This window comes from Tasmannia lanceolata, unplaced genomic scaffold, assembly GCF_043159265.1.
Source record: "Tasmannia lanceolata isolate RefF3 unplaced genomic scaffold, GAP_Taslan_0.1 ptg000025l, whole genome shotgun sequence".
Classification (NCBI taxonomy): domain Eukaryota; kingdom Viridiplantae; phylum Streptophyta; class Magnoliopsida; order Canellales; family Winteraceae; genus Tasmannia; species Tasmannia lanceolata.
The window spans coordinates 14,576,464-14,603,470 of NW_027518702.1; the positions used below are offsets into that span (position 1 = coordinate 14,576,464).

General features: G+C 36.6%; 1 protein-coding gene across 11 annotated transcripts; it reads left to right on the plus strand.

Annotated features, from left to right (window-relative positions):
- Positions 1-1,123: 1,123 nt before the first annotated feature.
- Positions 1,124-26,256, plus strand: LOC143857945 (uncharacterized protein At5g08430-like). Of its 11 annotated transcripts, XM_077368497.1 has the most exons (23): positions 1,127-1,860; positions 2,150-2,251; positions 4,497-4,576; positions 5,093-5,280; positions 8,480-9,344; positions 9,636-9,757; positions 11,579-11,638; positions 15,243-15,293; positions 16,247-16,317; positions 16,704-16,855; positions 16,963-17,010; positions 17,100-17,150; positions 17,487-17,531; positions 19,762-19,809; positions 19,890-19,991; positions 20,152-20,199; positions 20,288-20,332; positions 24,097-24,144; positions 24,233-24,274; positions 24,401-24,442; positions 25,054-25,459; positions 25,549-25,602; positions 25,701-26,256. In XM_077368497.1, the coding sequence occupies exons 2-22, from the start codon at positions 2,160-2,162 to the stop codon at positions 25,556-25,558; spliced, it is 2,616 nt and encodes an 871-aa protein (XP_077224612.1). In that variant the 5' UTR covers positions 1,127-1,860; positions 2,150-2,159; the 3' UTR covers positions 25,559-25,602; positions 25,701-26,256. The 11 variants fall into 11 exon arrangements, with proteins under 11 accessions (XP_077224621.1, XP_077224620.1, XP_077224612.1 ...); XM_077368505.1 differs by having other exon boundaries at positions 1,126-2,251; positions 19,902-19,991; XM_077368496.1 differs by having other exon boundaries at positions 1,127-2,251.
- Positions 26,257-27,007: the final 751 nt, after the last annotated feature.

Here is a 27,007-nt window from a genome sequence, read left to right on the forward strand (position 1 = left end):
ATATCGTGCCCACTTTTTTCGATAACAGCACTCCATACTATGCTCGTTACGATTTACGAAGGTGCACATAATATTTTGGGGTGTCATTATTAAAACAAGGGGGTGTGGAAGTCTTCTTCTTTTTTTTTTATGGGTAATGTCATTTTTAATAGCTTTATGTTTGGGCATTGGTGATCCAAACCATTCATCTGCTAGGGCCCAACAATCTTTATGCATCGGACAATCCAAGCCCTACACTTTGTGGAGATTTTTATACTGTTTCTCCACTTACTCTTAGAACCGTTGATTTTTTTTAACCAAAGTTCAAGAGTTAGCGGCCATTTGGACCTCAGGGGAAAAATGGTGGCTCTTGTTTGAAAAATGAGCCTAAAAATAGCTTCCCGCAGAATTGCCTAGCAAATCCCTATTAATAAATAAGAGGAATGCTAAACGGAAGTTTCCCTTAAAAAAACATCTATAAGGGTGCCTCCATTGGACAGTCTCACCAAAGTGCAATTATTATTCTATGTACTCTATATTTTTCCGTGCCATTATTAATATACTTTTGGTTAGATTGTCAAAGGGCATAATGAGGGTGCCTATTTTTTGCAAGGGTGCCCTTCATTTTAGCATTCCTCTTTAGTAAAGAAGATGGTGAGTAGGTGACAACATAATCACAACTCTTTTATTTATTTTTTTGTCTAGGCCCACTTGTTTCTTATGTGGGCTTCTTATTCTTCAGTCTCAACCACATGTGTTGGTGAAGACAAAAAAGTGGGTTGAAAGAAGAAGCTCTCCCCAAAAGAGAAAAAAATAGGGCAAAAAGTGGTTATTGAAGGGGTTTTGTGGTAAAGCAAAATCCAAAGCTTTATTCTTGGCTGTCATCTTCTTCCATGCTTTGCTTTTTTAGGTTTGAGGCTGATTCGTGGCTGCATAGACGGTTGGATAGAAGGGTTTTTTGGCAGGTTTTACTGCCTGTCTAGGTAATATTTTAAAACTTGTACTATTTTGGTTTTATATAGTGGAATTGTGATGAACTTCGTATATTCTTGTCTTGTGGCTGCTTGTGTTTATTTTCTGCTGCTCTTCTGACCGTGGTTGTTAAGTATATATATAATTTTCTCCATCTTATATGTGCAAGATATTAGCGAACGTCTACTCTTGCTCATCTGAACGTGGTTGTTTAGTACATATATTTTTCTCTATCTTATTTGTGCAAGATGCTAACGAGCGTCTATTCAGATTGACCGGTGTTATTAGCGGTGGATTTGGCCGTAATACAAGAGCTCTCATGGATGGTTCCTTTACAAGGATTGAACCAAACCCATCAATAAAAAGGGTTTAGTTGGGGGCATGGCTGCAGCTTTTTCCATGGTTTTCCACCATGGAGAATGTTTTAAAGAGGCAATTCTCAATAAAATGGATACAACATCAAGTGTGTGCCAACATCTTGGCACTTTTCCTGATCCCTAAATCCTCTGTCTGTACTTCGAAAACCCTAGAGAGAGATACGCCGTTTTTCACCCTTTTTTTCTTGATTGATGTCCGGTTTTGTGTCGGTCACAAAGGGGCGAAAGTGGAAAAATAGGGCAGAGAAATCAACCCTCTTCTCTTCTTCTTTTGCTATATTCTTTCTAAAAATGTTTCATGTGTCATTATAAATAGTGAAGATGACGCTTCAATTTTCTTTTAACCCTAGAACTGAAAAAACCCCAAATACGTCACTCTCCGAGAAAGCCTAAAAGATGATCTTTCATAAGTTATTTTATTTTTCTGATATGGGTTTTTAACGCAGTCTGCAAATATTCTGCCATTTTTTCTGAGTTGGGTTTCTAAGAACCCTTAATTCCAAGCTCTCTCCAGCTTTCTGACTGCATTTTGGTACAGAAATCAACTTTTTATTTTTTTAGCTTTGCTTTTTCTCAGATGGGTTTTTAGAGTTCTTCAATCTGAGCCTTCTCAGTTCTCAGCAGAGTCTTATAGTAAAGCTTCAATTTTTGTTGTGTTGGTGAGATGGTTTTTTGAGAAAAATGGGTTTTTGAGAAATCTTTCAGTCCTAGTTGCATGTTGGTTAGAAAAATGGGTTTTTGAGAAAAAAATGGGTTTTTGAGAAATATTCTAAAGCAGAGCTTAAGAAGTCTCATTGTAGTTTTTTTGCTTGCGTGAGTAGAAATTCTACAATGAAGAGGGGTAGGAAAAAGAAAGAAGAGATTGCAGAGGATTATTGCTTTATGTGCAAAGATGGAGGATTGCTACTTGTCTGTGAATATAAGTGAGTTCCAGAAGTTACAAGCTTTATAAAGTTCCTAGCTTTCTTTATTTATTCATGTTTTGATGTCTTGTCTGCATATCTCACTTGTTTTTTTTTTGTTTTTTTATGAGTAATCTCATCTCACTTGTTTCTGTAAATGGGGTTTTGCACATTTTTTCAGAATTGAGAACTTTTCTTTATTTTTTCATTTTTTGATGTCTTATCTTTATCATCTGACTTGCTTCTGTCAATGGGGTTTTGTACATTTTTGTCAGAGTTGAGTACTTTTATTTTATTTTTCATGTTTTGATATCTTATCTGCGTCATCTCCCTTTTTTCTGTAAATGGGGTCTTGCACATTTTGTCAGAGCTGAGAACTTCTCTTTTATTTTTCATGTTTTGATGTCTTATCTGCATCATCTCACTGTTTTATGTAAATGGGATCCCCGCTCCCCCGTCTCCTTTTAAAGTGAACTTGGTCTGCTTATGAATTTGTTTTTCTGTAAATGGGGCTTTGCACATTTTGTCTTTCCATGACTGTCTTCAATTTTTTTTTGCGTGGTCTTGGTCTAGTAGTAAATTTCATTTTGCATGCTGTCAATTTCAATGTCGGACGTTCTCTCTCATTTTGGTCTTTATATTGGGATGTGGTTATACCATTAAAAAAACATATTGGGATTTGGTTATTTAGTGTGGTTTTAACCTTGATTTCTTTTGATGCTTCTCCCCTTGTGGAGTAATTCGATTTTTGAAGTTCTATCTTCAAGTATGGGGCTTTTTATTACTGGAGTCAGCAAGTATTCAAGGTTGAATGGATTCAGCCTTAGTTTGATACCTAAAGTGGGTGTTTATCTTGGTCAATGAATTTGGTTGTTTGTGATTATTTTGATATTGAAGTCCTTTAAATGTGAGTTATCGGTTCTTGTTCCAATTTTCGAGTAGCCGATGATAATATATTTGATTGCTTGGTCGAACGTGCTTAATGTTTTGGGTTGTGATGAAGCAGATAGCCTTTAATTCTTTTTTATAAGCTCCTTCTTTTCCTTTTCTTGTTTTGCATGTCATCTGAGCAGTTGGTGTTTACAAGTTAATGCTTATGGGTGCTTTGGCGCCCTTGCCTTCGGTTGATAGGCAGAGTGCAGTTAGATCCTCACTGTCTGTCGTGGTAAAGAACATAGGCTGTAGTTCAATTGCACCGTTTGGTACACTTGGATCGGGTCTCATGTAATATTTTAATTCTTAATATTCTGGTCATTGATTTCCTGGTATTTTGGTTAATATAACGAATAAACACTTTGGAACTTAATCGTGAATTATTCTTCGTGCTTCATACACTATGAAGCGGAAAGATATACCCAACCGAGTACGCTCAAGTCTTAGGAACTAGCTGCATTCACTTGCACCATTGACTCTGGAGAATTTATATTGTCATTTATAAATATATAATTACTTACAGATCTAGATGTCTTAATTACGATGCTTGTAATGTGGCCAAATGATTGCTGTAATCAATGTGGCAAAAACATACAATTTGTTTCAAATCCCGAAGACCACTTATCAAAATTCTACTTAGTCTCTATATGACAATCATACATGAATATTGCTACAGGTTAGAGTGACTTAATGATTTTCAAGTTTTTTTCGCATGAATTGCAAGAACGAGAAAAAGTAAAATACCGTGACATACTTTTTTTCTTCTTCTAATGTCTGATTGATCCGGATGCTGTATGGTCTAGATGCTCTGAATAGTTCATCACTACGTAGAAATGTTTAGTGATTTTAGTTAAAGAGTGCCATGATACATTTTAAATTTAATAAATTTGGCATGGAAGGTATTAATGAGTTTGGTTTGTACTTGGACTTGTCTCTTTGTTTTATCCCTGTTCGTAACATTTTTGTATCTTATTATTCTTTAAAAAAAGCATTTATGTATTCTATTAATTTTCTTACATATAATAAAAAAAGCATTTATGTATTCTCGCCCTCTTAATATGATTTTGTACGATTTTCAGTACCTTAATTATGGGCTTGGTTTTGTATTACTTGATGTTAAATCATGATTAGGTTCTTGTAGGTCTATTACCCATGCCCTTTCTTTTATATAGCATTTATTTATCAGGTGCTCAATCATCGAGAAGTGAAAACCTCTTAGTCTTCTCCTGCATTTTTGTGTTTGTGCGCCTTCTCGTCGAAATGCAATCAGAATGGAATGCTGTTGCTTTTTAACTTATGCCCATATTTAATATCATGTTTTATCGTTTGCCAGACATTGTCTTAAAGCTTATCATCCTGAGTGCGTGGGAAAGGATAACACATTCTTGGAGACAAAAGATCGGTGGATTTGTGGTAATCCACTTGGCACCTATTTGTATAGATTTTGTCTTTGTATAAAATGGATTCATTTTAACGTATGTTAAAAAATTAGGCCAATCCAAGTGGAACTCAGCTAAGTTGACTTGGTTTTGTACCTAACCAAGCACCGACAACTTATGTAGTGGCTGAGTTGCCAAAAATCCAGGAAGCTTTTCACTGACTTAGTTGAGTTTTCAACCCTACCAGGTGTTTTGTTGATCCATCCTAGTCAATGAAAACCTTGGCGAAGTCAATAAAAAATCCACCCTTTCTCTCTCTTTTGAATTTTTACCTTTTTTTAACTATTACTATTGACTGGTATGACTCACTGACCACTTCATGCCCTCGTTCATTAGACCTGTTTTCTCTTCCTAAATATTTTTCTTTTCAAGCTTAATCGAACTTTAATTTATTTGACTATTTGCTGCTAACCTATCCTAACATAGTTTGATATGGTGTCTTAATTCTTGTGCAAAATTTAACGTTCCAGCATGAATTATTTTGTTACAGATTGGCATACTTGCTTCATCTGCCATAAAGATTCAAAGTTCCAATGTTTTTGCTGCCCGAGCTCTATATGTCGTGGATGCATCAAAGTTGCTGAGTTTGTGCATGTTAAAAGGAAGAAAGGCTTCTGCAATAATTGCTTAAAACTTGCATTACTTATAGAAGAAAATGTGGATGTTGATTCCGACGGGGTATGACTTCAATCTTTGTTTATCATATGCTCCATTTATTCCTATGATAAATTACTTTGAAGTACTGCGGTTGAACTGGGTTTAGTGCATTGACTGGCTTGAACCAAACAAGTGTGGTTAGAATTATTATTATTATTATTATTTTGAATGGATGCAAATTGCATTAGAAAAAGGGACTGAGGTGGTCAAATACAAAGAAGAAAGAAAGAAAAATACAAAATACAGAAAAGAAAGCCTCAAGGAGGCAGAAAGTCAAAGAGCTCCAAAGCAGCTTTCTGAACCCTTTCTCTAGCTAGCTTGTTAGCCACCTCATTAGCGGATCGATGAACATGCTGGAAAACTATAGAAGATGACCCTTCCGAACAGTAAGATCTTATATTCTGCTCTCATCATCAAATTCTTACCTAAGCACAATCTCGTCAAAATTAAAACCCTTGGATCCATGGTCTTTGGATGAGCGTATTGTCCATTCCTTCCAAGCATATTAATGCACTTTGAATTTACATGATTCGGTTGAGGAAATGAATATTAAGGCAATACTATTGTTAGACCTAAATTCAGTTCATGATGTATCTGTGCTTTCATGCGTAGCTATTGTTTACAAGACTATTATGTTCGGTTTCTCTATGTCCATGAAGTGCCTGGGGTTTGCCATCCACATACAGCAGTTTACATCATTGTGCGAACACATTTCTTTGTGAAAATTCCCGATTGCTTCCGCTATTGAAAATTCTATCTATTAGCCTGTTTGGATAAAAGTATCCACCTTCCTACTGATATTCTTTTCCCACGCTGCTATGTTGGGGAACTCTGCATGTTGAAAATCGCTGGGCATAAATGATTAAGCTTGTTGTTGGTTAAAGTTTATCACAAGAGAAAGCCTCTGATGAATTCAGATTCAAAGACTATCTCAGCCAAAGGACTTCAATTAGAAGTCTCTGCAAAGCAATCGAATTGAGTTGTAACAATCAATCTTGGATAGAAAAAAAATTCACTTGATGTTGTTTTGTTTAAGCATGGGAGAAGTTGGAACTATTTTGACTGCTAATGGCCAAATGAAAAGGTCTTATGGCAGATGATAGTTTTTGTGTTTGATGTTTGCCTCAGAGGGAATGGTAGTAGCTTTCATTAATAGGGAAGGGAAGACTGAGAAAGTCCACCCAAAACCATATGTGATTACAGCCAATTAGAAGATAAAAAAAACAAAAAATAAATAAAAATACACCGAAATAAACACCTCCTATGGAGGCAAGAAATCTATTGAAATTCTTGACTGTTAACTCCTTCCCTTGCTAGCCTATCTGCAACCCCATTTGTTGATCTTCCGACATGAACAATGGAAACAGAAGAACCTTCCACTCTATCTCTAATCTCGTCAAACAGATGAACAAGCCTCCATGGAGGAACCATAGAACCCTTAAGCCATCTTATCACATTGAGAGAACGCCCTCCACTATCAGCTGATCTAAACTATTTCTATTCACAGAAATAATGCCTTTGTGGGCAGCCTTGAGCCATTACAGTTCTTAAATTCGATATTTCATATTGAAGAGTGGAAGTTAAGAGACGCAGGGTGTTGAACTAAATTGGTCATTTGTCTGAACTGTATGCATTAAAATATGGTCATGAATTAGCATCCTGAACTGATATCCTTACAGATAGTTTACCATCCAAAATTGCGTCAAATTCAACTCCTTTTTATTGAAGGAAACCCCTATTCAAGAGTCTTCTTGTTTTAGTCCCCTGTCACTTCTAATTTCCTGAACTTTGTGGCTGATTGCAACCATTTAACCCCCCCCCCCCCCCCCTCAATTGGGTTGGTCTAATATTTTAGGCTCCTGCCCATTGCCCATTGCCACCTGGATCAAATTTTTTTTTTTGACTGGTTGTGACTGAGCTGCTGCCTTTGGTGATTTGGATGGAAAAATCTGCTTGCGTTTCAGGATCATCAGTGGGCTGATAATGTGCGGAAACCAATGTGGAAGGTTGCATGTTGCTGACATACTTGTGGAATCCACTGTGGGTCACATTGAAGATTCAAATATTATCAATGTTGCACTGGTTGTTGGCAGTAAATAGGTTTCAATGGTTTCTATTAGTATTTATAATGGGGAGTTACCAAGGGTACTTATTAAAGATGGGAGCCCATTCAAACTAATACAAGATCATGCTTTAGATGACAGTGCAGAGAATGATAATGGGCCATGCATTGATAATGTCATTCCTCTAAGTGATTCTGAACTTTCAATAAAGTGGCTTGGTGGGCTGTTTGGGTAAATTCATTACAATTTTAGCAGTAGTTAAAAATTCTGGGGAGTTGATGCAGTATTTTTCCTATGGCATATCAAACTTATATGTTTGAACTCCGTTAGCGTAGGATGCCTTGTAGCTACTTTGTGGTTCATCTTGTAATTAGGCCATAAGGTGATGACTTTAGTAGGTCTTAAATCTCATCAAAAGAAACAAGCAAATCTCCAAGGATGAGGGTGGAGGCCCCTTAGCCAACGAATCACATTTAGGGAGTCCCCTTCCACTATAAATTTATGAAGGATATTTTTTATCTATCAACTTGAATCCCTGATGCGCCGCTCTAACCTCTGCTTCATTTGAATCCGCCACACCAATGGGACCCGCAAAGGCCCAAATCACTTCTCCCGAATAATTTCTTAAAATCCCCCCCTTCACGCACGCACGCACTAGCGAGCAAGCTAGACCCGTCAAAATTGAACTTCAATAATCCGTTAGCCAGAGGTTCCCACACCTGTACCACCTTCGACTACGATTCCACACTATAGCACACCTCCCTCCACCCATTACAAAGGTCTTAAGCGGACACAAATCTGAAACCAGGAAGATTTTTTACCCAAGAGATAACCAGAACCTCCACTTACCAATAAAGGAAAAGAGTTGTCTCTTTTCATTGTCGTACGATCACATCCACTAACCCAAAATACATTGCTTTTAGCTGTCAAATTGAAGCTATGCTTTTGGGCCTTTGCAACTGCTTATAGAACACTTGATCTGACGAGATGAACAATTACATAAAATGCCATTGTGTGTTCCACAAAGTAGATAAATTGAATGATGTAATAACAGTCTGTTTTGCGTTTTGTGTTGCATTGATTTCTTTTTTGTCCTTTTTATACCCGTTTCTAGTTTCTACCATTAATTTTCACTATCTTCATCTTATTTTCTGCAGGGTAAGATAGACTTCGCGGACAGAGAAACATATGAATTTTTGTTTAAGGAGTATTGGGAGCTGTTAAAGGAGAAAGAAGGCTTATCATTGGAAGATCTCCATAAGGCAGATGAACTATTGAAGAAGGGCGAGAACCGGGAGGATGGATTCAGTTCAGATAAAGATGAAGAGGCAGTAATATCTGATGTTGATGATATGGATAACGAAATTGATGACCGGGTCCCAATCGTTGAAGAATACGAGGGACAATCTCTTTGGATGAAAAGGACATTAAAAAGGATCAACTCAAGAAAGGAGGCATTTATTGGGTGGGGATCAAAAAAGCTCATTGAATTTCTTACATCTATTGGTAAAAATACAGAAGAACCTGCTTCCCCATTTGAAGTTTGTGAGATCATACAAGATTATATAAGAGAGAATAATCTTATTGATCCTCGTAAAAAAAAGAAAGTCTTGTGTGATGCGAGGTTGCACTCTCTTTTTGGGAGAAAATCAGTGAACCGCCTCAAAATCCCTAACTTGTTGGAAGGACACTTCATTGAAAACCAGATATCGGAGAGTGAATCAGAGGACGAGAATGTCTCAATGGGTCATAAGAGGCTGCGAAGGTCAAGCTCGAATGGTAAAACTCACGAGTCGGTGCCCTATACTCCCATGGAGAAGATTCCAGAAGTTCCAAAATATTGCTATGCCTCTGTGACAAAAAGTAATATTGAGCTAGTTTATCTGAGGAGGAGCTTAGTAGCGAATTTTCTGAAGAACCCTGAGACGTTTGAAAATAACGTGACAGACTGTTTTGTGAGGGTCAAATCTGATCCCAAAGATTACTACTCAAAAAATCCTTTCCAGCTCTTGCAAGTTACAGGTTAGTGGTTTTAACAATAATGCCTTTGATATCCTTTGATTTAGAATTGCATTTTCTGTTTGTGAAACATGTAATTCATGGAGAAATTATATGATGCCCGACCGTCAAACAACAAGGGCGGAGAGAGTGAAAACTCCCCGCCCTTGATTTCCGATCCAGCAAAAAGTCAAAAAGGGTGGATTTTGCTGGATCGGAAATCAAGGGTGTAGGGGTTCTCTCTCTCTGCCCTTGTTGTTTGACGGTCAGGCACCATATAATTTCTCTAATTCATGTTATCTGTTGTCCTTTCAGGCGTGAAAAGGGTTTCAGAGGCTTATAGGATTGGAGATACTAGTACAGATATTGTCCTGCAGGTTTCAAATATGGTGAGGGATATTCGCCTCTCCATGGTTTCTGATGATGATTTCTCAGAGGTAAATTTATTTGATAGTGTCGAATTAGTAGGCAAATATATTTGACCGTTGATGCTAGTTTTCTAGAACTTCTAAAATCAACTTGGAATTCGGTTGTATCAGCATCTTTTGTCTGTCCCTCTTCTCCCTCCTTTTGCTTGAATCTTCATGTTGTAGAAAATTCTCCGAAGCAATGGTTGGCTTGGTGATTTTATAAAAGATTGGCATATTCTGTATTTTTATCTACTTGATGAACTTGAACTAGGGGTGCAACTCGGGTCGGGTTGAGTCCAACCCGAACCCAACCCGAAGTAGCATGTAGCCAACCCTAACCCGAGCCCTTTACCCGAGGTAGAGGTCAATCCTAACCCTAACTCAAACCCGAACCCAACGCGAACAAAGAAAGAAAAGTATGAGTCTGCTGGTTTTTTCCACCAGGCACAAATGTCAAAGGAAAGTTGTAGCTACCATTGTTATGCAAAACAAAAAAAACAACAAGAAGAAAGAAAAAAAAAACCAGCAACATAAAACACTTCCTACAGATCATTGCGATTAAAGAAAAAATTCCTGAAAATAAAAGGAGGAAGAATTCTCAATTCGAATATATATATAGAGGAAAATGATTGTGAGCTTGAAGCTCATTTAGCTTATATGAGCTTGAGGGCCCAAACACATGGGTCCCACATTTTTGGTGGTGATCCAAACCATTCATTTGCAAGGCCCCATCATAGATAGGGTGTGTACCAAAAGTCAGCTCCATTGGATCATCCTAACCCCTCGAAAAGCGGAGGGCAAAAATGGGCAGATTTGTGGCAAACGGTGTCTGTCCATTTTGCCATCCACTTTTGGATGGGTTAGGATGATCCAATGGAGCTGATTTTTTGTACACACCCTATCTATGTAAGGGCCTGTCAAATGAATGCTTTGGTCATCATAACAATGTGGGCCCACATGTATTTGGCCCTCAAGCTCATATAAGCTATGTGAGCTTCAAGCTCACAATCTTATTCCTTATATATATATATATATATATATATATATGAGAGAACATTTCCTACACACTTGTGTAGGTAAGTTACCTACACACTAGCTTAAAATACAGTGGGGGCCCACATTGTTTGGGTGATCCAAACAATTCATTTGAATGGTCCTCACATAGATAGGGTGTCCACAAAAAATCAGATCCATAGGATCATCCTAACCATTCAAACTGTGGAGGCAAAAAATGGACTAATTTGTGAAGGTTTATACACGTCCATTTTACCTCCACAAATCGTAGGGTTGGGATGATCCTATGGATCTGATTTTTTGTGGACACCCTATCTATGTGAGGACCATTCAAATGAATTGTTTGGATCACCCAAACAATGTGGGCCCCCACTGTATTTTAAGCTAGTGTGTAGGTAACTTACCTACACAAGTGTGTAGGAAATGTTCTCTCTCTCTCTCTCTTATATATATATATATATATATATATATATATATATTATTTCCAAAATTAGAATCCATGAAAAATTACCTTTCTTCGATTATTCCACGTTGCATTTGCACAGTGATGCACACTAATTGTAGAAAGAATTAAAAACCGAAAATAAATGCATACCTAGAGTTTGTAGTCGAATCCCACGTAGCGTCAACATTCTAATCGAGAGAATAGTGATACTGCCAGCGTAGCTTCGTGCTCGACATAACCGAAACAACACCAATGTTTGCATATTCTTTTTAAATGATCTCTTTTAAGTCATTCAATTAGATAATGTCAATTGTTGAATCCATGCATATGCTTACCTTCTTGCTCAGGCTCGCATGGTAACTTAGACCATCTTTTTACCTGGATGGCAGGAAGAATGTGAAGATCTACGTCAAAGAGTGAACACAGGCCTTCTCAAGAGGCCTACTTTGGTGAGTTTTATCTTCATAATGAATTTATGATATGAAAATGAAAATTCCTTCTTATTTCATGAAATAATGGTTATCAGACGTGGCCTCTTTATTTCAATTGATTATCACCTCAAGTGACCATAACAGACATTGATTTTTCATATATTGCAAACTTGAACCTTTGCACGTAGAGTTCTGTGAACTCTGCTGATTTTGTACCAAAAGTAAAGCAAGTTAGAAGGAATTTTCGAATGTGCATTTTTGTTATGGTTATTTCATTGTACTATAGTCTCAGAATATCCAAAACATACTTTTCTTTTTCTAGATGCTTTGGACTATTGGATAGAAAGGGATTATTTCTAAAAGCTCTGAACCATTGGATAGAAAGATTATGTTTCTAAATTATTCAAATGTATTGGTATGATTGGATGTATGATGGGTATGGGCTTCATGAGGTAAGCAGGAATTACTATTGCTGCTTGAGCTTGAAGTCATAAACCAATTCACGAGCAGTAATTATGTGCTCAATTTAATGCTCAAAGAAATTTCCGAGCTGCGTTGCCCAAATCAAATTACCGATCAATGTCCAAGGTCATATGTGGGTCCCAAAAGCCCACTTAATCACCTTCCTTTCTTGGTCAAGGTCACCATGTTTATATTAAATTAAGTTGTTTCATATGGTTGATTGAAAGTTTGCTTGTGTCGGGGGGGGGGGGGGTTGTTAATACTCACGGTTTTAAAATTTCATTGAAACCAAAACGAAACAACTGAAATATTTCCATTTACATCCCCACCGAAACACATACTGAAGCCGAAATGCATGCCGAAACCAAAACTGTAAGTTCATTAATGTCATACTATATCGGTATGCGTTACATACTTATATGAATTGCATGTGAAATGTGATGCATATTATGTATAAATGTTTATATAAATTACATGTGAAATGTCATGTGTGTACTGAATTATCAGACATGCGCGTCAAGACATGTCACTAGGTGTTCAATTTTGTTAAACCATTATGGATGACTGCCTTGCTTATGTTATGTTCCTAAGTGTATATTTATGCTTATATTAACATTTCTTAAATTTTCATTTTAAAATCCTATCATTTACATATGTTTTGATATGTTTTCCAACTGAAATTGAAATGTTTCCATTTCTATGCCAACCCGAAACCGACCCTGAAATTTAAAACCTTGCTTAAACTATGTAAGATGAATACAGTGAATTTCTTTGACTATTGGATAAATAGCGGTTTCTGCCCTTGTGGAAATACTTATTGCTCATAATCCCAGCGTCCATTGCACATTTATTTTTTCCATTTAAAAAAAATAAAACCCAATTCTACATGGAAGCACTAAACATATAAAGGTAGATCGGTATTTTTTAAAGGAGAAGTTGAAGGACGGATTGAATTGCACTCCCTGCATCACTACACAACTGCAATTGGCTGATATTCATATTCTTACAAAAAGGGTTTATAAAGCAAGGTTGTATGAGATTCTTGGCAACTTGGGCTTAGTTGTTAATCATTCCAGCAACTTATGTGGGCGTGTTGAGATGTAGTGGTATTTAAATCTTAGTGTGAGAATTTGGTATGTGTTATTTTTCATATATCTGAGGGTATGCTTTTCATTTTAGTATAATTGGAATTACTGAATAGAATAAACAATGGGACATGAGAACATAATTTTCTTATTTTCCCATTTTCCTTTCTTTCTCCCTGTTTTCAAACCGTAAAGACTTCCAACCCCTTTTCTATTTTCAGTTATTAGTTCTATAATTGTCCTTCATAAATTTCGGTTATATTTCACTATATTTTTGTATTATTTTGGCTCAATTCTTTCATCGTGTTCTTCAAAAAGAAGAAATGTAATTCACATTTGGCAAATATTTAATGGTCTACTTTTATGTAAGACTTCTATTCTTTTCTTGGCGAGCAGCTTATATTTGGTCGGTGAATTTGTTTTAATGGGCTAAGAGCCTATGTTTCTATAATTTACTCTTCGTTCTTTCGTATTCATGTCAAATGATTTGTTATATTTTGTTTGCCATTCATGTCCAATTTGCACAAATGGATGAGTGGGTTAAACTCTATACCCTGCATGAATTAATGTCAATTTAAGGGAAGTAAGGTGTACCCTACAATATGTCTTGTTAATTCTTCTTCTGTGGATAATTTTCAAAAAAATAAATAAATAAATTCTTCTTCTGTGGATGAACACTGCGAAAATGCACTGATTTAATGGTCCTAACCATGTGTTCAGTGGCCTTCAAATAGAGATAGTTAAAATAAAAATTCTACTAGGGTTTAACTTTCTATTTGGAGGTACATGAATAGGGTTTGAAAATTACTATGGTTTATCTTCTTGCGACTTGGTGGGTGATTTGGAAAGAGAGAAATTCTAGAGTATTTGTGGGGATAGCCAAATCTCCGTATTGGCTATATGTGAAAATTATTGCTCTCACTATATCTTGGGCAAGAAGCCTTTCGGCTTTCCGTTTTGTATTGGCCTTTGACTTATGGGATGGTTGGAGGGAAGTATGTTTTAGTAGGGACGATTGGCCTATGGTAGTGCAGCGATGGGAGGCTCTACCTATTGGGATGCTCAAAGTTAATTTCGATGGGTCGAGTCTTGGTAACCCAGGCCCAGCTGGGGTGGGTGGTCTTTGCCGTGATGCTTGCGGCAATGTTACTTGGGCTTACTCCGGCCCTCTTGGTGTATGTGATGCCTCGGTGGCAGAGGTGAAAGCGGCATATCAAGGAATTAAAAGGATTGATAGAGGTAGTATGGATTGTACTATTGTGGAGCGTCATTCACTTAATGTGATTTGATGGTTTCGTGGATCGGTGTTGCCACCATGGAGATTTTCTTCTATTTTTTATGAAATAGACGATCTAATCTTGGGTTCTTCTATTTCTTTCAATCATGTGAGAAGATCTGCTAATGGGGAGGCAGAGGGCTAGGGATGGGGTTAGCCGTTAGGAGTTGGAGTGGTTTGACTTTCTTCCTCCTTGAGAGTTTTCTTGTCTTCTTTGTATTTGTTCTTTCTCTTGTATTGTTTTTTTTTTTTTTTTTTTGGGGGGGGGGGTGTCCATCTCGGCCCCTTTCTCTTTTAATGAATTCAATTTGCCATTTCAAAATAAAAATAAAAAATGAATAGGATTGTCTGACTGTGCACTCTTTTCACCATGAACTATCTATGGTAGGGCACAGTAACGGACGGTTTGCAAAATTCCGCACATTTAAGTTTGTAAACCTATTAGGAGTTACACTTTCCTTTTTGGGGTTGCTGTGTACCGATGTGATACTTGACTTCTACCTTGTAACATGGCACGTGGACCAACTTATGGATTTAAATTTAAATTTCGGTCCCGACTGAAACTGATTTTTTATTTCAAATTTCGGCAATTTCAGCCGAATTTTTTTCAATTTCAGTAAAAATGACCCAATTTCGGCTGAAATCCAAAATCTTCAGATTTCGGTCCAAACTGAAATCTTAAATTTCGGATTTTGACTGAAATTTAAAACCATGGGCATACTTATTTTCGGGTTTTATTCAAGATTCTCTTTAGTAACTTGCTGTAGCTCACCATCTTAAATTGCAAAATCTTTTGCAGGTCGAGCTTGATCAGAAGGCCAGGAGTCTACATGAGGATTTAACAAATCATGTATGTATGTATGTTTTTTTTTTTTTGAATGGTTTAACATATCATATATGTGCCTCGATTCTTAATGAAAAATTGAAAAATATAACTATCAGATCTGTTACAATGCTCATCAGCTTCAAACCTTTGATTTCTTTGTTTTGATTGAACCTAGTAAAGGGTTTTTTTTTACTCTTTTTCGTAACTATGAAAATGTTAATTCAGTTGGTTAGATGCTTGAATAATATTTTGAATGTGATGGACCATCAATTTGTTACCATTTTGATAGTCATGATTGATCTCATTTTCTCAATCATAGTAAAGTGTATATCGATTATTTTGAAAATCTCACTATCTTTTGTGCTAGTTTCAACTTTCAAAAGAGAAGTTATTCTTGCTATGGGATTTTCTTAATAATTTTCTGGGCAATCACTATATTATGACTACTCCAATCATCCTATTATACATCTATTATTAATTTTTATTTTTTTAGTTATTCATTTAATTGTATTCCATTTTTATTGTTATTTCCCTTAGATTTTCTTGATATTATCCCAATAAATTTTCAAAATTTGAAAATTTCACACGAAATTCCTGATATTAGGAATCCAACAATGATTTCACTATGATGTGAATCATGGGCATCTTCAGTAAATTCGTTTTTTAGTTTTTCTTGGTTTTTTTGTGCTATTATGCTCAAAATTCCCCTATTGACTTGGACTTGACTGAGTTGACTTGGATGTGTCACAATACTGAGTCCCATCTCTAAATTTTTTGTCAAGTTTGGTGAGAGTTTCATTGACATGGCCATGCCAAACTCTGAAACCAAAAGAAAGATTTAGTAGTTGATTGAGATGTTTAATCTTAAATGTATTTATTTTAACTTGCATTTCCATTTAGTTTATTAGGGCTGCTGACATTTTTTCCCGTTGTTGTTTTTTTGGCTGGCGACTTTCCACAAACCGGCTTATTTTCAGTGGATTGATAGAGAGATCGTGAAATTAAAAAACCAGATTGACAGGGCAAATGAAAAGGGATGGCGCAGAGAATATCCTTTATGTTAGAGGTGGATTGCTCAAGTAGGGCCTTTTTTTGCTTTGCTGGAAATTGTCTCAAAAGCTCACAAGATGAATGTAGCTTACTGAAGTTTCAAAAATTGATGATTCACTCACTTTTTTGGGTGATATATTTTGCATGTTTAGAACAATATGTGCAATATAGATGCCAGAATGTCTCAATGTGGCATTGTGAAGTTACACAGGTCCTGGGCTGTGAACGTTTCTGTGTGATTGTCTCGGGTTTTCCATTTTCCACGGTCACATTTTTGGGCGCCTCATCTCTGAAACCAAAATGTGTAGACGTCTGAGTTACAAACTATGTTGACCCTATTATTTTAATGAATTGATGTGACCCTTGACCTGTTCTTGGTTCTACACTATTTGAATACATAGAGAAAAAACGGTTGCTTCAAACACCAGCAGAACGATCACGGCTTTTGAAGGAGCTTCCGAAAGTAGTTGCGGATACAGAAATAGTACCTGAAGCCACCCCAGATTGTATGAAAGATGCAGAACGAGTTAATGAGGGTATAAATTTGGTTTCTAGACCTCACAATTTTCAAGAATCCATGTAGTCTGCCTTTAACATGACCCAAGTCTTTTACTAACTGAACAATTTTGTTCATATCTTTTAGCAGGGAATGGAACTGTTTTTAATGATATAGCTGGAGAAGAAGATGAAGGTTCACTATGCTAAAACTATACTATCGTTCTGTTTAGCATAGCTTCATTTTTTTACCTTAGGCTTATGCTATTTTGTCTGGTTCGGCAGGAAATGGGGCTGTCCCCCCTCAAAAAGCTAGAAAGAGAGGACGCCCTAAAGGTTCAATGTTTTCAATCTATTCATTTCATTTTGTAGACATTTGCTTCCATTATTATGTGTACGTTCAGTGGGGTTGTGGTGGTGGCTGTGTGGGGTGAACTCGTTTGCAGATTCCCTGCTTATTAGGGTAGTTGGTCTCCCTCAGCTGTGTATTGGAGATGCTAACCCACTTAGATTTCAAGCCCACTGCATTTGATTTCTTAGTAACATGTTAATTTATTAAAAGAAAAAGGGATCTCAACATTTCCTAACAATCTTTTTGGATTCTAACAAGTTGAGTCACAGCTTTAACATGACCCAAGTCTTTTACTAATTAATTAATTAATTTTGTAGCAGGAAAAGGAACTTTTTGGGATGAAATAGATGCTGAAGAAGATGAAGGTTCGCCAAGCTGAAACTATTCCATCTTTCTGTTCGGCATTACTCCATTTTTTTTTCATTAGGACTTATACTACTGTCTGATTTGGTACGAAATTGGGCTGTCTCCCATCAAAAAGCTAGAAAGAGAGGATGTCCTAAAGGTTCAATATTTTCAATTTATTCATTTTATTTTGTAGACATTTGCTTCCATTTGCAAATTGCTCTTTTCTCTTTGTAAATTTCTGAGACTTAGGATTGCCATGATTATGTGTGGGTTCAGAGGGGCGTGAACTCTGCAGATTCCCTAGTTATTAGTGTGGTTGATCTCCCTCAGTTTTGTATTTGAGATGCTAACCCACTTAGATTTCAATCTCACTGCATTTCATAGTAATAAGTTAATTTATTAAGAGGAAAAGGAATTCAACATTTCCTAGCAAACCCCTTGCTCCATATGATATGACATTATTAGGATAGAAAATGCCCAACATCTAATAACTAATTATCTGACCAGTCGTCTGTCCCCAATTGTGTTCAATTTTTTTCAGAGAATGTAGCTTTTCTGACCAAGGCCAGCCCTATTGATGGTGTCTGGAAAATGATTTGAAGGAGCTGGACTTTAGGAATCTAATAATTTTAAACCAGAGGCTCCTAAGTTCAATTCCTTTTTTATAGGCACAATATTTTAATTGGTGGGAATGGTGTGGACCTCTATGAAAAATCCCAAAAAGTATTTGCTTTTACTGTTTCTAAAACAAATATATTTGATTTAGCAGGAAGCGAAGCTTCCTCCAATGAGATAGCTGCTAAAAGAGGAACTAAGGGTTCATCCTACTTAGTTTACTTGTTTCAGCTATATTTATTTCTTAGCTTATGCTTTAAGACTTGTAAATTTGTATTTTATTCAACGGATATTGCGGTTGCTTGTATAATTTCAAGCCACTATGACACGGGTAAGATTGACATCTTGAACACGACATCAATTTTTCTTGATGACAGGGGACGCGGAAATTGGAACTTTCCTATTCATTTACTTCCAAATTGTCCCCCCTCTCAAAAACACAATTTCTCTCTTGATAAATTTTTCTATATCTTGCTTTTCTGTGAGCTAAAGTCGTAAATTGTTTGGACGTGGATGCAGTAATTTGTAATGTAAACTGTTTGGACGTGGATGCGTATTGGATTTTCTAGGGTCAGTGTGTCTGACACCTGTTTGTTTACAACGGACATGTCTGTTTAACTTGCATGGATCCTTGACATTAAATCCTATACATGTTTTGCGTTTATGTTATTCTAATACGGACTTTTAGTCACAAATATCTCTGAATTTATAAAAAAAAAATGCTACCCTGTTGTGATATTTTGATAAAACAACAAATTGAAAATTTTCTGAAAAATTTCAAAATAAGTGCGGTGTATTCCTTGTTGTTCCGATATCATGATATCACTGAAATATCCTGATACATTTTTGAAATGGAATATCAATACATTTTTTTAAGTCTTTTTGAGTTCTTTTCTTAAGTTTATGTTTTTAAATATTTTATTCTTCCAAATTTTGTCCCGATATAAACCTGAAAATAACAAATAAAATTAAAACTTCCCAATATGTGTTCTTCCTGCGATATTCCTGAAATAAACATTTTTGACTTTTACTGATACATTTAGAGCAGCTGAAGGTGTTTCAACAAGTAGTTGCTGATAGATACAGAACTTGCGTCCACCCTGAATACTCTGAAATATTCAGGAAAATTAGATGAGGGTTCAATATGCTCAATTTGTTGAGTCTTGTAAAACATGGTTTCAGAAACTTTTGCGCTACTAGCCTGAAACTTCCATTCCCAATTAATCACAAATATTTAAATGCTTTTGTAACTTGGAATTTATATAAGAACCCACCCCGGGCGGCACCTTAACTTTTATTGCTATGATAAAAAAAATTACAAAGAAGTGAAACCTTGCATTTAAATGCTTGAAACTCTACATTTAAATGGTTGGAACTTAAAATCTAAAAATGATGGGGGGTCCAGTCCGAAATGACTCAAATCTCTGTTTTGTTTTCTTTTTAATTTTTTGAGAGAGCTTACAGTGTAGCCTATTCTTTTAATCTTCCAAATATCAAACCGTGTCTTTTTGGGCTATACTCTAACTATGAAAAAAACCATGTTAGTCCTGTGAGCTCTGTAACACTAGAGATCAAGTCAACTCGGTGAATTGTTTCAAGTATTTGATCAGGTTCCTAATCACTTCTGAACAGGGAAAGGAGCTTGCTTCGATCAGATTGGTGTAGAAAGCGACATTGAAGGTTCACCAAGCTATCCCTTTTTTTCTGCTGAATGTAGCATTGAATTTCTGTTTTAGTCCTAAACTGACTTTTTGATATAGCTGGAAATATAGTTGATTCCCCCCAGAAAGTTGGAGAGACAGGAAGTGGAGAACTAAATGGAGTTGATTCCCCTCAGAAAGTTGGAGAGACAGGAAGTGGAGGTTCTGTGTGTCATATATAGGCCTATTTTATATTAACCTGTTTGTAAATTTCTATTCATATGGGAGAACTACATTCTAATTTAAGTGCTTTGTGAGGAGCTGTTTGCAAACAAGCCCCAAATAAATATGCCTTCTGAAGTTGTCATATTTGATTTAATAGGAAATGAAGCTGCCTTCATTGAGAAAGTTGTGGAAATAGAATCCAAAGGTTCACTTATCTCAAATCTCATTCTTTTAGCTGGGCTTACTTAGTGAACTTTTCTTTTAAGACTAAGATTCCCATGTTTGATTGATAGCAGACATTGGTGCTGCGCTCACAGTTCCGGGATCTCTTGATGTGGGTAAGACTTCAACTTCCTGCTCTCTCTCTCTCTCTCTCTCTCTCTCTCTCTCTCTCTCTCTCCACACACACACACACACATAGGGAAATGTGAGATGCAATTATTGGGCCCATAAATGCCTAGTTGTGTCAACTTTTGGATTATAGGGTCTCCACATTGGCGCCCACCAGATCAATGGTATACATCATCCATAACATCATGGGGTCCAATAATTGTGTCACTCTCACTAGTGCCACAGATAAGTACATTTTACACATGTTTCCAACTATTGATTTGCACCATATTGAGAGACCAACCTAAACCAATTTGATATTCTGAACTGCCAACATGGTGTGCACCACCTTCAAAATTATTTTTCTGATTGGTGTCCCACCTTCAAAAATCCATGGTCCAAAGATCTATTTGATCAGGGGATCTTGACTTTCCAACCAAGATCCAGCAAATGGATGCAAAGGAAATGTATGTCAATGTTCACATTTAGTGGGTAGGAACTCAACTGATTAGATATTAGGATCTGTTCAAATCGAATTTTCAACCATGGGCAATTTCAAGTGGGGCTTATCACATGAATGATTCAATTCATTTGAGGTAGACTCCACAAAAAAGATTGGAGCTAGGCTCCACACAATCATAGCTAGTTGTATCGTCGATATGTAAGATGTTGAAATTTTCATCTCTATATTTCCCTCCTAAAAGACATTAATAGCTCTTAATCCCATGACTCCCATTTGTCCGTGATTATGGGCCCTCAATCCAGCTGCATCGGAAGAGGGAGAATTTATTGATATCATGTGTTTGGAAGAGGAGAATTCATTGACCACTTCTTTCTCTTTAAGGTGGGATCTGCTATTTGGCATTAAGTATACGATTTGTTAGGCATCTGTTGGGTCATTTCGGTGTCCATTATGAATTTATAGGAAAATTTGTGCTCTGGCCGATTTGGTTCATAGGGAGCTGATTTGCTTCATTGTGATGTGGGAAGTTTGGGGAAAGGACTCACTCTTTTGAGTAGAGACTTGGCTTGTTTGGAAGATTAAACTCAATGTGCTTGTTTAGCCCTCCCACTAGGAAAGAGTTTCGGGGATACTCGATTGATCAAATTCTTAGGAATTAGAAAGACATTGTGATTGGAAGGGTGCCTAAGATGAAATTCATGGCTAGGTGGCAACTCCTGTCGCCCTATTCCACCAAGATGAATTTTGACAATTGCTCTCTTAGGTAGAAACAGTGAGGAAAGATTTGATGGCTAGGAACATAATAGAGAACATGACCTTGGATAGGAGAGAATGGAAAAAAATGATACATGTAGGTGAACTCAACTAGTGTCAGGATTAGACTCAGTCAATTTAAGTCGGGTAGACTATTTCACCTTCATGAAAATTTTCTAAAGGGGATTCATTAGCCGACCCCAATGAGTTTGGGACAAAGGCTTAGTTGAGTTGAGTTGAGTTGAGTTGAGCTCTCTTGCTAATCTCAAACCGAAGGGTATTGACAGACCTTTTAGGGATGATGAGGCTCATACTTTATTCTCCTTTTGTGGTTTGATGTCCCTATTGATTCTTCTAAGGCTTAGGTTATAGCCTTTCACTTTAGGCTTACACATTCATTAGCAGATGGAGGGAAGACTTGAGGTATAGGGATACTTTTCCAACATGATTTCATGGGTTCATGTGATCAGTCCCGATATATGAAGGCTTTCTAGGCTCATAAACGAGATTGGTGAGATGGCCAATGGGTGTGAGATTTTGTTTACTCATATTCCGAGTTATAACGACCTCGATAATAGGCTAGCCAAACATGGAGTGGCTAAATCACTTATTTATTTGGGGCCTCTTTTGTCCAATGAATTGCCTTTTTAATCTTGTTTGTTTTTTGTAGAATTTCTGTTATCTTCATCATGAGGAACTTTGAAGAAAAGAGTCCTCTTTGGGTGGACTCTTTCCATAGAAATTAAACAAAGTGTTCTTTCAAAAGAGATCGAACAAAATGTACTATGAGTGGACTTTTTCCAAAGAGCTCTTTCCAATTTGTGTGGATCTTCTCTTATATAGACTCTCCCAAACTACTATCAACAAAGGACCTTCCTAAGGTGCTTTCATCACCAGTCTTACACAATAAAGAAATTGTCTCCTAATGGACTCTTCGAAACTTAAATTCAAGTAGAAGCTCTAACACAGCAAACTCCTTTCTCGCCAAGAGTCAACCTGAAGTGTCCTTCCTGAAGAACCCTTTCTAAAGGTACTGCAATGTAAATCGAAGAGTACTGAGAGTCCTTTTCCAGGATACTTTTAAAGTTCCAATTAAAGTTCCAAAAGAGCTAGTTATGTGAATTGGAAGAGGGACTTTTCCGAGAGGACTCTTCCATCAGTTCCAAAAATCTAAATTATATGAACTAAGTGTTCCTCTTCCTAGAGGACTCTTCCAGAAGATTACAAAGATTGAAGTTATACAAACTGAAAAATCTCTCTTCTAAGAGGAATCATTGGAAGGTTGTGCGTGAACCAAAGTCTCTCTTTTAGGAGTCGTCTTCCAAAGGTTCGAACAAAATTTTGTGAGTTGGTAAGAGCCCCACTCTTAGTGGAATTCTCCAAAAGATTCTAAAAGAGGGTCTTCGCCCCAAAAACTTTTCAGAGAGTCCTCCCAAAATAGGGACTCTTTGGATCATGCAACTTTCATCTTCAGGGCATTCTAGAATCATCCTCTTGAAAGTGGAACTCTTTGGTTTACATGTCTTTGCTCTGTTTCAAAGGTTTCTAAATTTGTCAGCATATAAATCTAAACTAAAGATATCTGAAATAGGGTGTCCCTTTAGATGGACCATTTAAGAAAGTTCTAAGATCATGCTGTTAGAAAGGGGACTTCCAAAGATATGAACTAAAGTTCTCTCCCAATGTGTTCATGCTTGTGCATCGACAATTTCCATTTAATCTCTTGTTCATTTATGTGTGAACTTTTTGGCTTGCGAAAAGCCTCTTGATTAATTCTTTCTTATCTAGAATTCGATTAATGGTTTCAAAGCAGAATTGTAGAGTTCACTTAAATTAATAAAACTTATATTTTAGCAGATAAATTTGTTCTCAATAATTCTCATGTGTTTATTTTATGCATCTTTAGTGTTCTTTTGCTCTGTTTGCTGGATCAAACCGTTTTTTGTGCTAGTTTTAGTTTGCTAGATTATTTCAGTCTTGGTTTCCTTGATTATAAATTCCTTCTGATTTATATTTTGAAAAGTTATAGTTTTCAAATTTTTTATTACAAGCCCAGTTTATCTGTACCAAAATTTTGATTAGCAGCCTTACTAATTTCATTTTTATCTTTACATATGTATTTGAAAAGATATAGGGACATGTAAGCACTTTGTGAACTGTGAGAAGCATTATACATTCATGTCAGCTATGGCATCAATGTACATTAAAAGTATCAAGGATGTCCTGGCATCTGCTTATTAATTTTGTTTAGGGCCATGCAAAAAGGTCTTTCCATTTTTTACTAGGTAGAATTCCTGCTGTTGGTAAATCCCCCTCTTCTTGAATTTTTAGCCTACAACTCAACTCAACTAAGCCTTTGTCCCAAACTAGTTGGGGTCGGCTTGAATTTTTAGCCTAAATGTTAAGAAAATAGAAATGATTGGCATTCTGCTAAGAAATTTCAAAACCAGATATTATGGGCACTACATTTTAATTTATGAGATCTGTGAGGATCTGTGCTTTAAAAGTCCCCAAAATTAATATAGTGCTTCTTCTGAACCTATTATATGTGGGCAGGTGATGCGGAGGCCATCAAAGAGAAAGCTGTTAGAATGGAATCCGATGGTTCGCCTCTTCATTCTACTCCTTGCTAGATTTTCTTCAAAAAACATTTACTTAAAAGACTTCTAATATTGTTTTGGTTAATTAACAGGGATTGGAACTGCCATAGTAGCCTCGGGACCACTCGACACGGGTAAATGCTTCTTACTCATCTGATTATTCTAAATCTCATCTTCCCATATACATCTTTATTTGATTTCTTTTATTCTTCCCTTCTGGGGTTTTGCTTGATTTTTATATTGTTTTCTTCAATTAACAGGGATTGGAACTGCATCAGTAGCTTCACAACCGCATGACATGGGTAAAAACTCAACTCATCTGGTTGCTCTATTATTCATCTGGTTGTTCTAAATCTCATCTTCCCATATTCAGGTTTATTAGATTTCTTTTCTTGTTCCCTTCCAGGGTTAACCTTGGTTTTAAAAGTACGTTTGATCACTGTATGTTTTGTCTTAGTCCTCTGAGTTGACTTTTCCAAAAAAAAAAATAATAATACTTGCATAGAGTTGATGTGATTCAATCGTGTTAGCAGCCATTCGATTTATTTTTTTCCTATCGACTATTGGGAATATAATATGTTCTTTTATTAGTATTTTATTTAGATTATAAACATTTTTTTTGCATTAAGTGGGATCAGAGCCTAGGGTCCATACCAATTTGGTATATGAGCCTCGGATTTGCAGTAATTGTCTAGGATTTAGGCTTGGTTTTTGGAGTCTAACTCAATCACCAATTTCCAATTTTATATTTTTCATGACATTGGGGTTTGAGTTATTAGAATAGACTGGGTATGCATGCTATGTTCTGTGTAGGATTTGATTGATTTGCTGGTAATTTTTCAGATGCCAGGCAATTGTATATCCTATTCTAGTTTTGAGGAAATTCGATTTATTCATATTTGTATGCCAACAGAGGTCGAAGAAACCAGCAGAGGGAAAGATGTTTTTGGGTTATTTGTGGAAGCAGAACATCAGTCTGCAGATATCAAAGACAGCACCAAAGAAAACAATATTATTGATTTGGTTGATAGTGATGACGAAGATTTAGTGTCTGGAGTCACAAAAATGGATTCCAAGGTCAAGTTTATTGACTTAGATGATGACAATGAAGACGTGGAAAACGATAGTGTGGAAAATCATGTTCTATGGCACTATGTGGACCCTTCTGGTCACATACAAGGGCCATTTTCAATGGCGACGCTGAGACTTTGGAAAAGTAAGAATTACTTTGATGAAGAATTCAAGGTGTGGAAAATGGGTCAGTCTCGAGAAGATGCAGTTTTGTTAACTGATGCGCTTAGAATGACTGAATTCAAAAAGTAAGTGTTTTGTTTTTCAGTGCAAAGTTCTGTTCACCAAAATGAAATGCAATGTTTGTTTATCATCTGGGTGTTATTTTGCTGAACAGAATTTTCTGATCCAGGTAACAATGATGTCTTTTTTGTACATCAAGCTTCATCAGGTACAAATTCAAATGTTTTTTCGTGGGACACTATTCTTGTTTTCTTGTTGGAACTTTGTTTATTTTAGTTTGTAATCTCTCCTACTTGCAATTTTCAGCTCAGTTTGGTTGCATCAGTTATGTCACTGAAATTTCATCCCCGTTTTTGGTTGCCTTCCCTCCACCAGTTTCCTTTCCCCATCAGGCAAATTTGGCGACAAATGGGAGTAGAAAAATTAAGAATTGTGTAGGAAAACAAAGGCGTTCACCCTCTGCTCTTCACCACAGGTGGTATTATCTCATATTAGGGTTTTGGCGGATATTTCGACTCTAATGGATGTGTTTTCTCTGGTTTCTTACTTCCTAGGAGCTATTTAAGTTGCAGAGAATCTCCTTAGCCAAAGTATGTGCACTTGTTCAGAGCCTCAGAGACCCGGTTTTAAGGTTTAAGGGGTTGGAGATTGGGGTTTCAGAGACCCTGAATACATGAACAAATTCTACTTCCTAGGAACTATTCTTCTTGTAGGTATTGATGGACTTGAATTTGGGTAATAGAAATCTCTGTCTAAACTGATCTATATCATTCTGATGTAGTGGGATTAGAGGTTGTGGTGGAGCTGGTTGTGAACCTGTGAATATATGGGTTTGGAGATGGATTTTGTAGAAGATTTATAATGGATACATGTAAGCTTATCAATCTTATGGGATTTGCTAAGGATCATCGCAGAAGGCATTTCGCGGATGGGCTGTTGCATGTGAGGGCAGCCACCTCTGGTGAATTAAATGAGTAAGACAAAGTCTCAGCCTGTATGGCTGCTCTCAGATGTAACAGCCCATCCGTGAAATGCCTTCTGCAATGGTCCTTAACAAATCCCCAAATCTTATATAGTTTATTAAGTAGTCAGCTGGAAGTCTTAGGAAAAAGAATGGAAATGATATATTTCCCTTATTTACTTGGGAAAGCCCCCTTCAGTGTAACCAAATTTTCTGTAGGTAATGAATTACACTATTCACCTGGTAGGTTGCAGTTGGATTTTCAAATCAAGCGCTCACATCGGTATCCTATTCTTCTAGTTTTGCCTCGTTATGGCTTTTGGGTTTGAATTGTACACAGGCAACTTAGATGGGGAAATCCCGAAATATGTTTCCAGTCCGATAGGTGGTTTTCTGATACTGCCCCGGTTGGAATTGAATTTTTGTTTTGTATTTTATTCTTTAATTCCATTTACACGGGAATCGGAATATGATTCTAATTCCGATTGTTAGTTCTGGGAATCCAAACATACCCATAAGGTTGAATATGTTGGTTCTGCAAAAGTGATGTTGATAGTAAAAGCACATCAAGATATAACTTAACTTGAGGATATCATTTACTAGTGGGACATGATATCTGCACAACTATCTTTTAATAGCTGCACAAACTGAG

Bases quoted from the DNA above. Each gene is read 5' to 3' on its own strand.
- LOC143857945 (XM_077368496.1), top strand. From the start codon at position 2,160: ATGAAGAGGGGTAGGAAAAAGAAAGAAGAGATTGCAGAGGATTATTGC. The intron at 17,151-17,486 runs GTTCAATGTTTT...ATTTTGTAGCAG, and splicing joins AAAGAGAGGACGCCCTAAAG to GAAAAGGAACTTTTTGGGAT. The intron at 17,532-19,761 runs GTTCGCCAAGCT...ACTTCTGAACAG, and splicing joins AGATGCTGAAGAAGATGAAG to GGAAAGGAGCTTGCTTCGAT.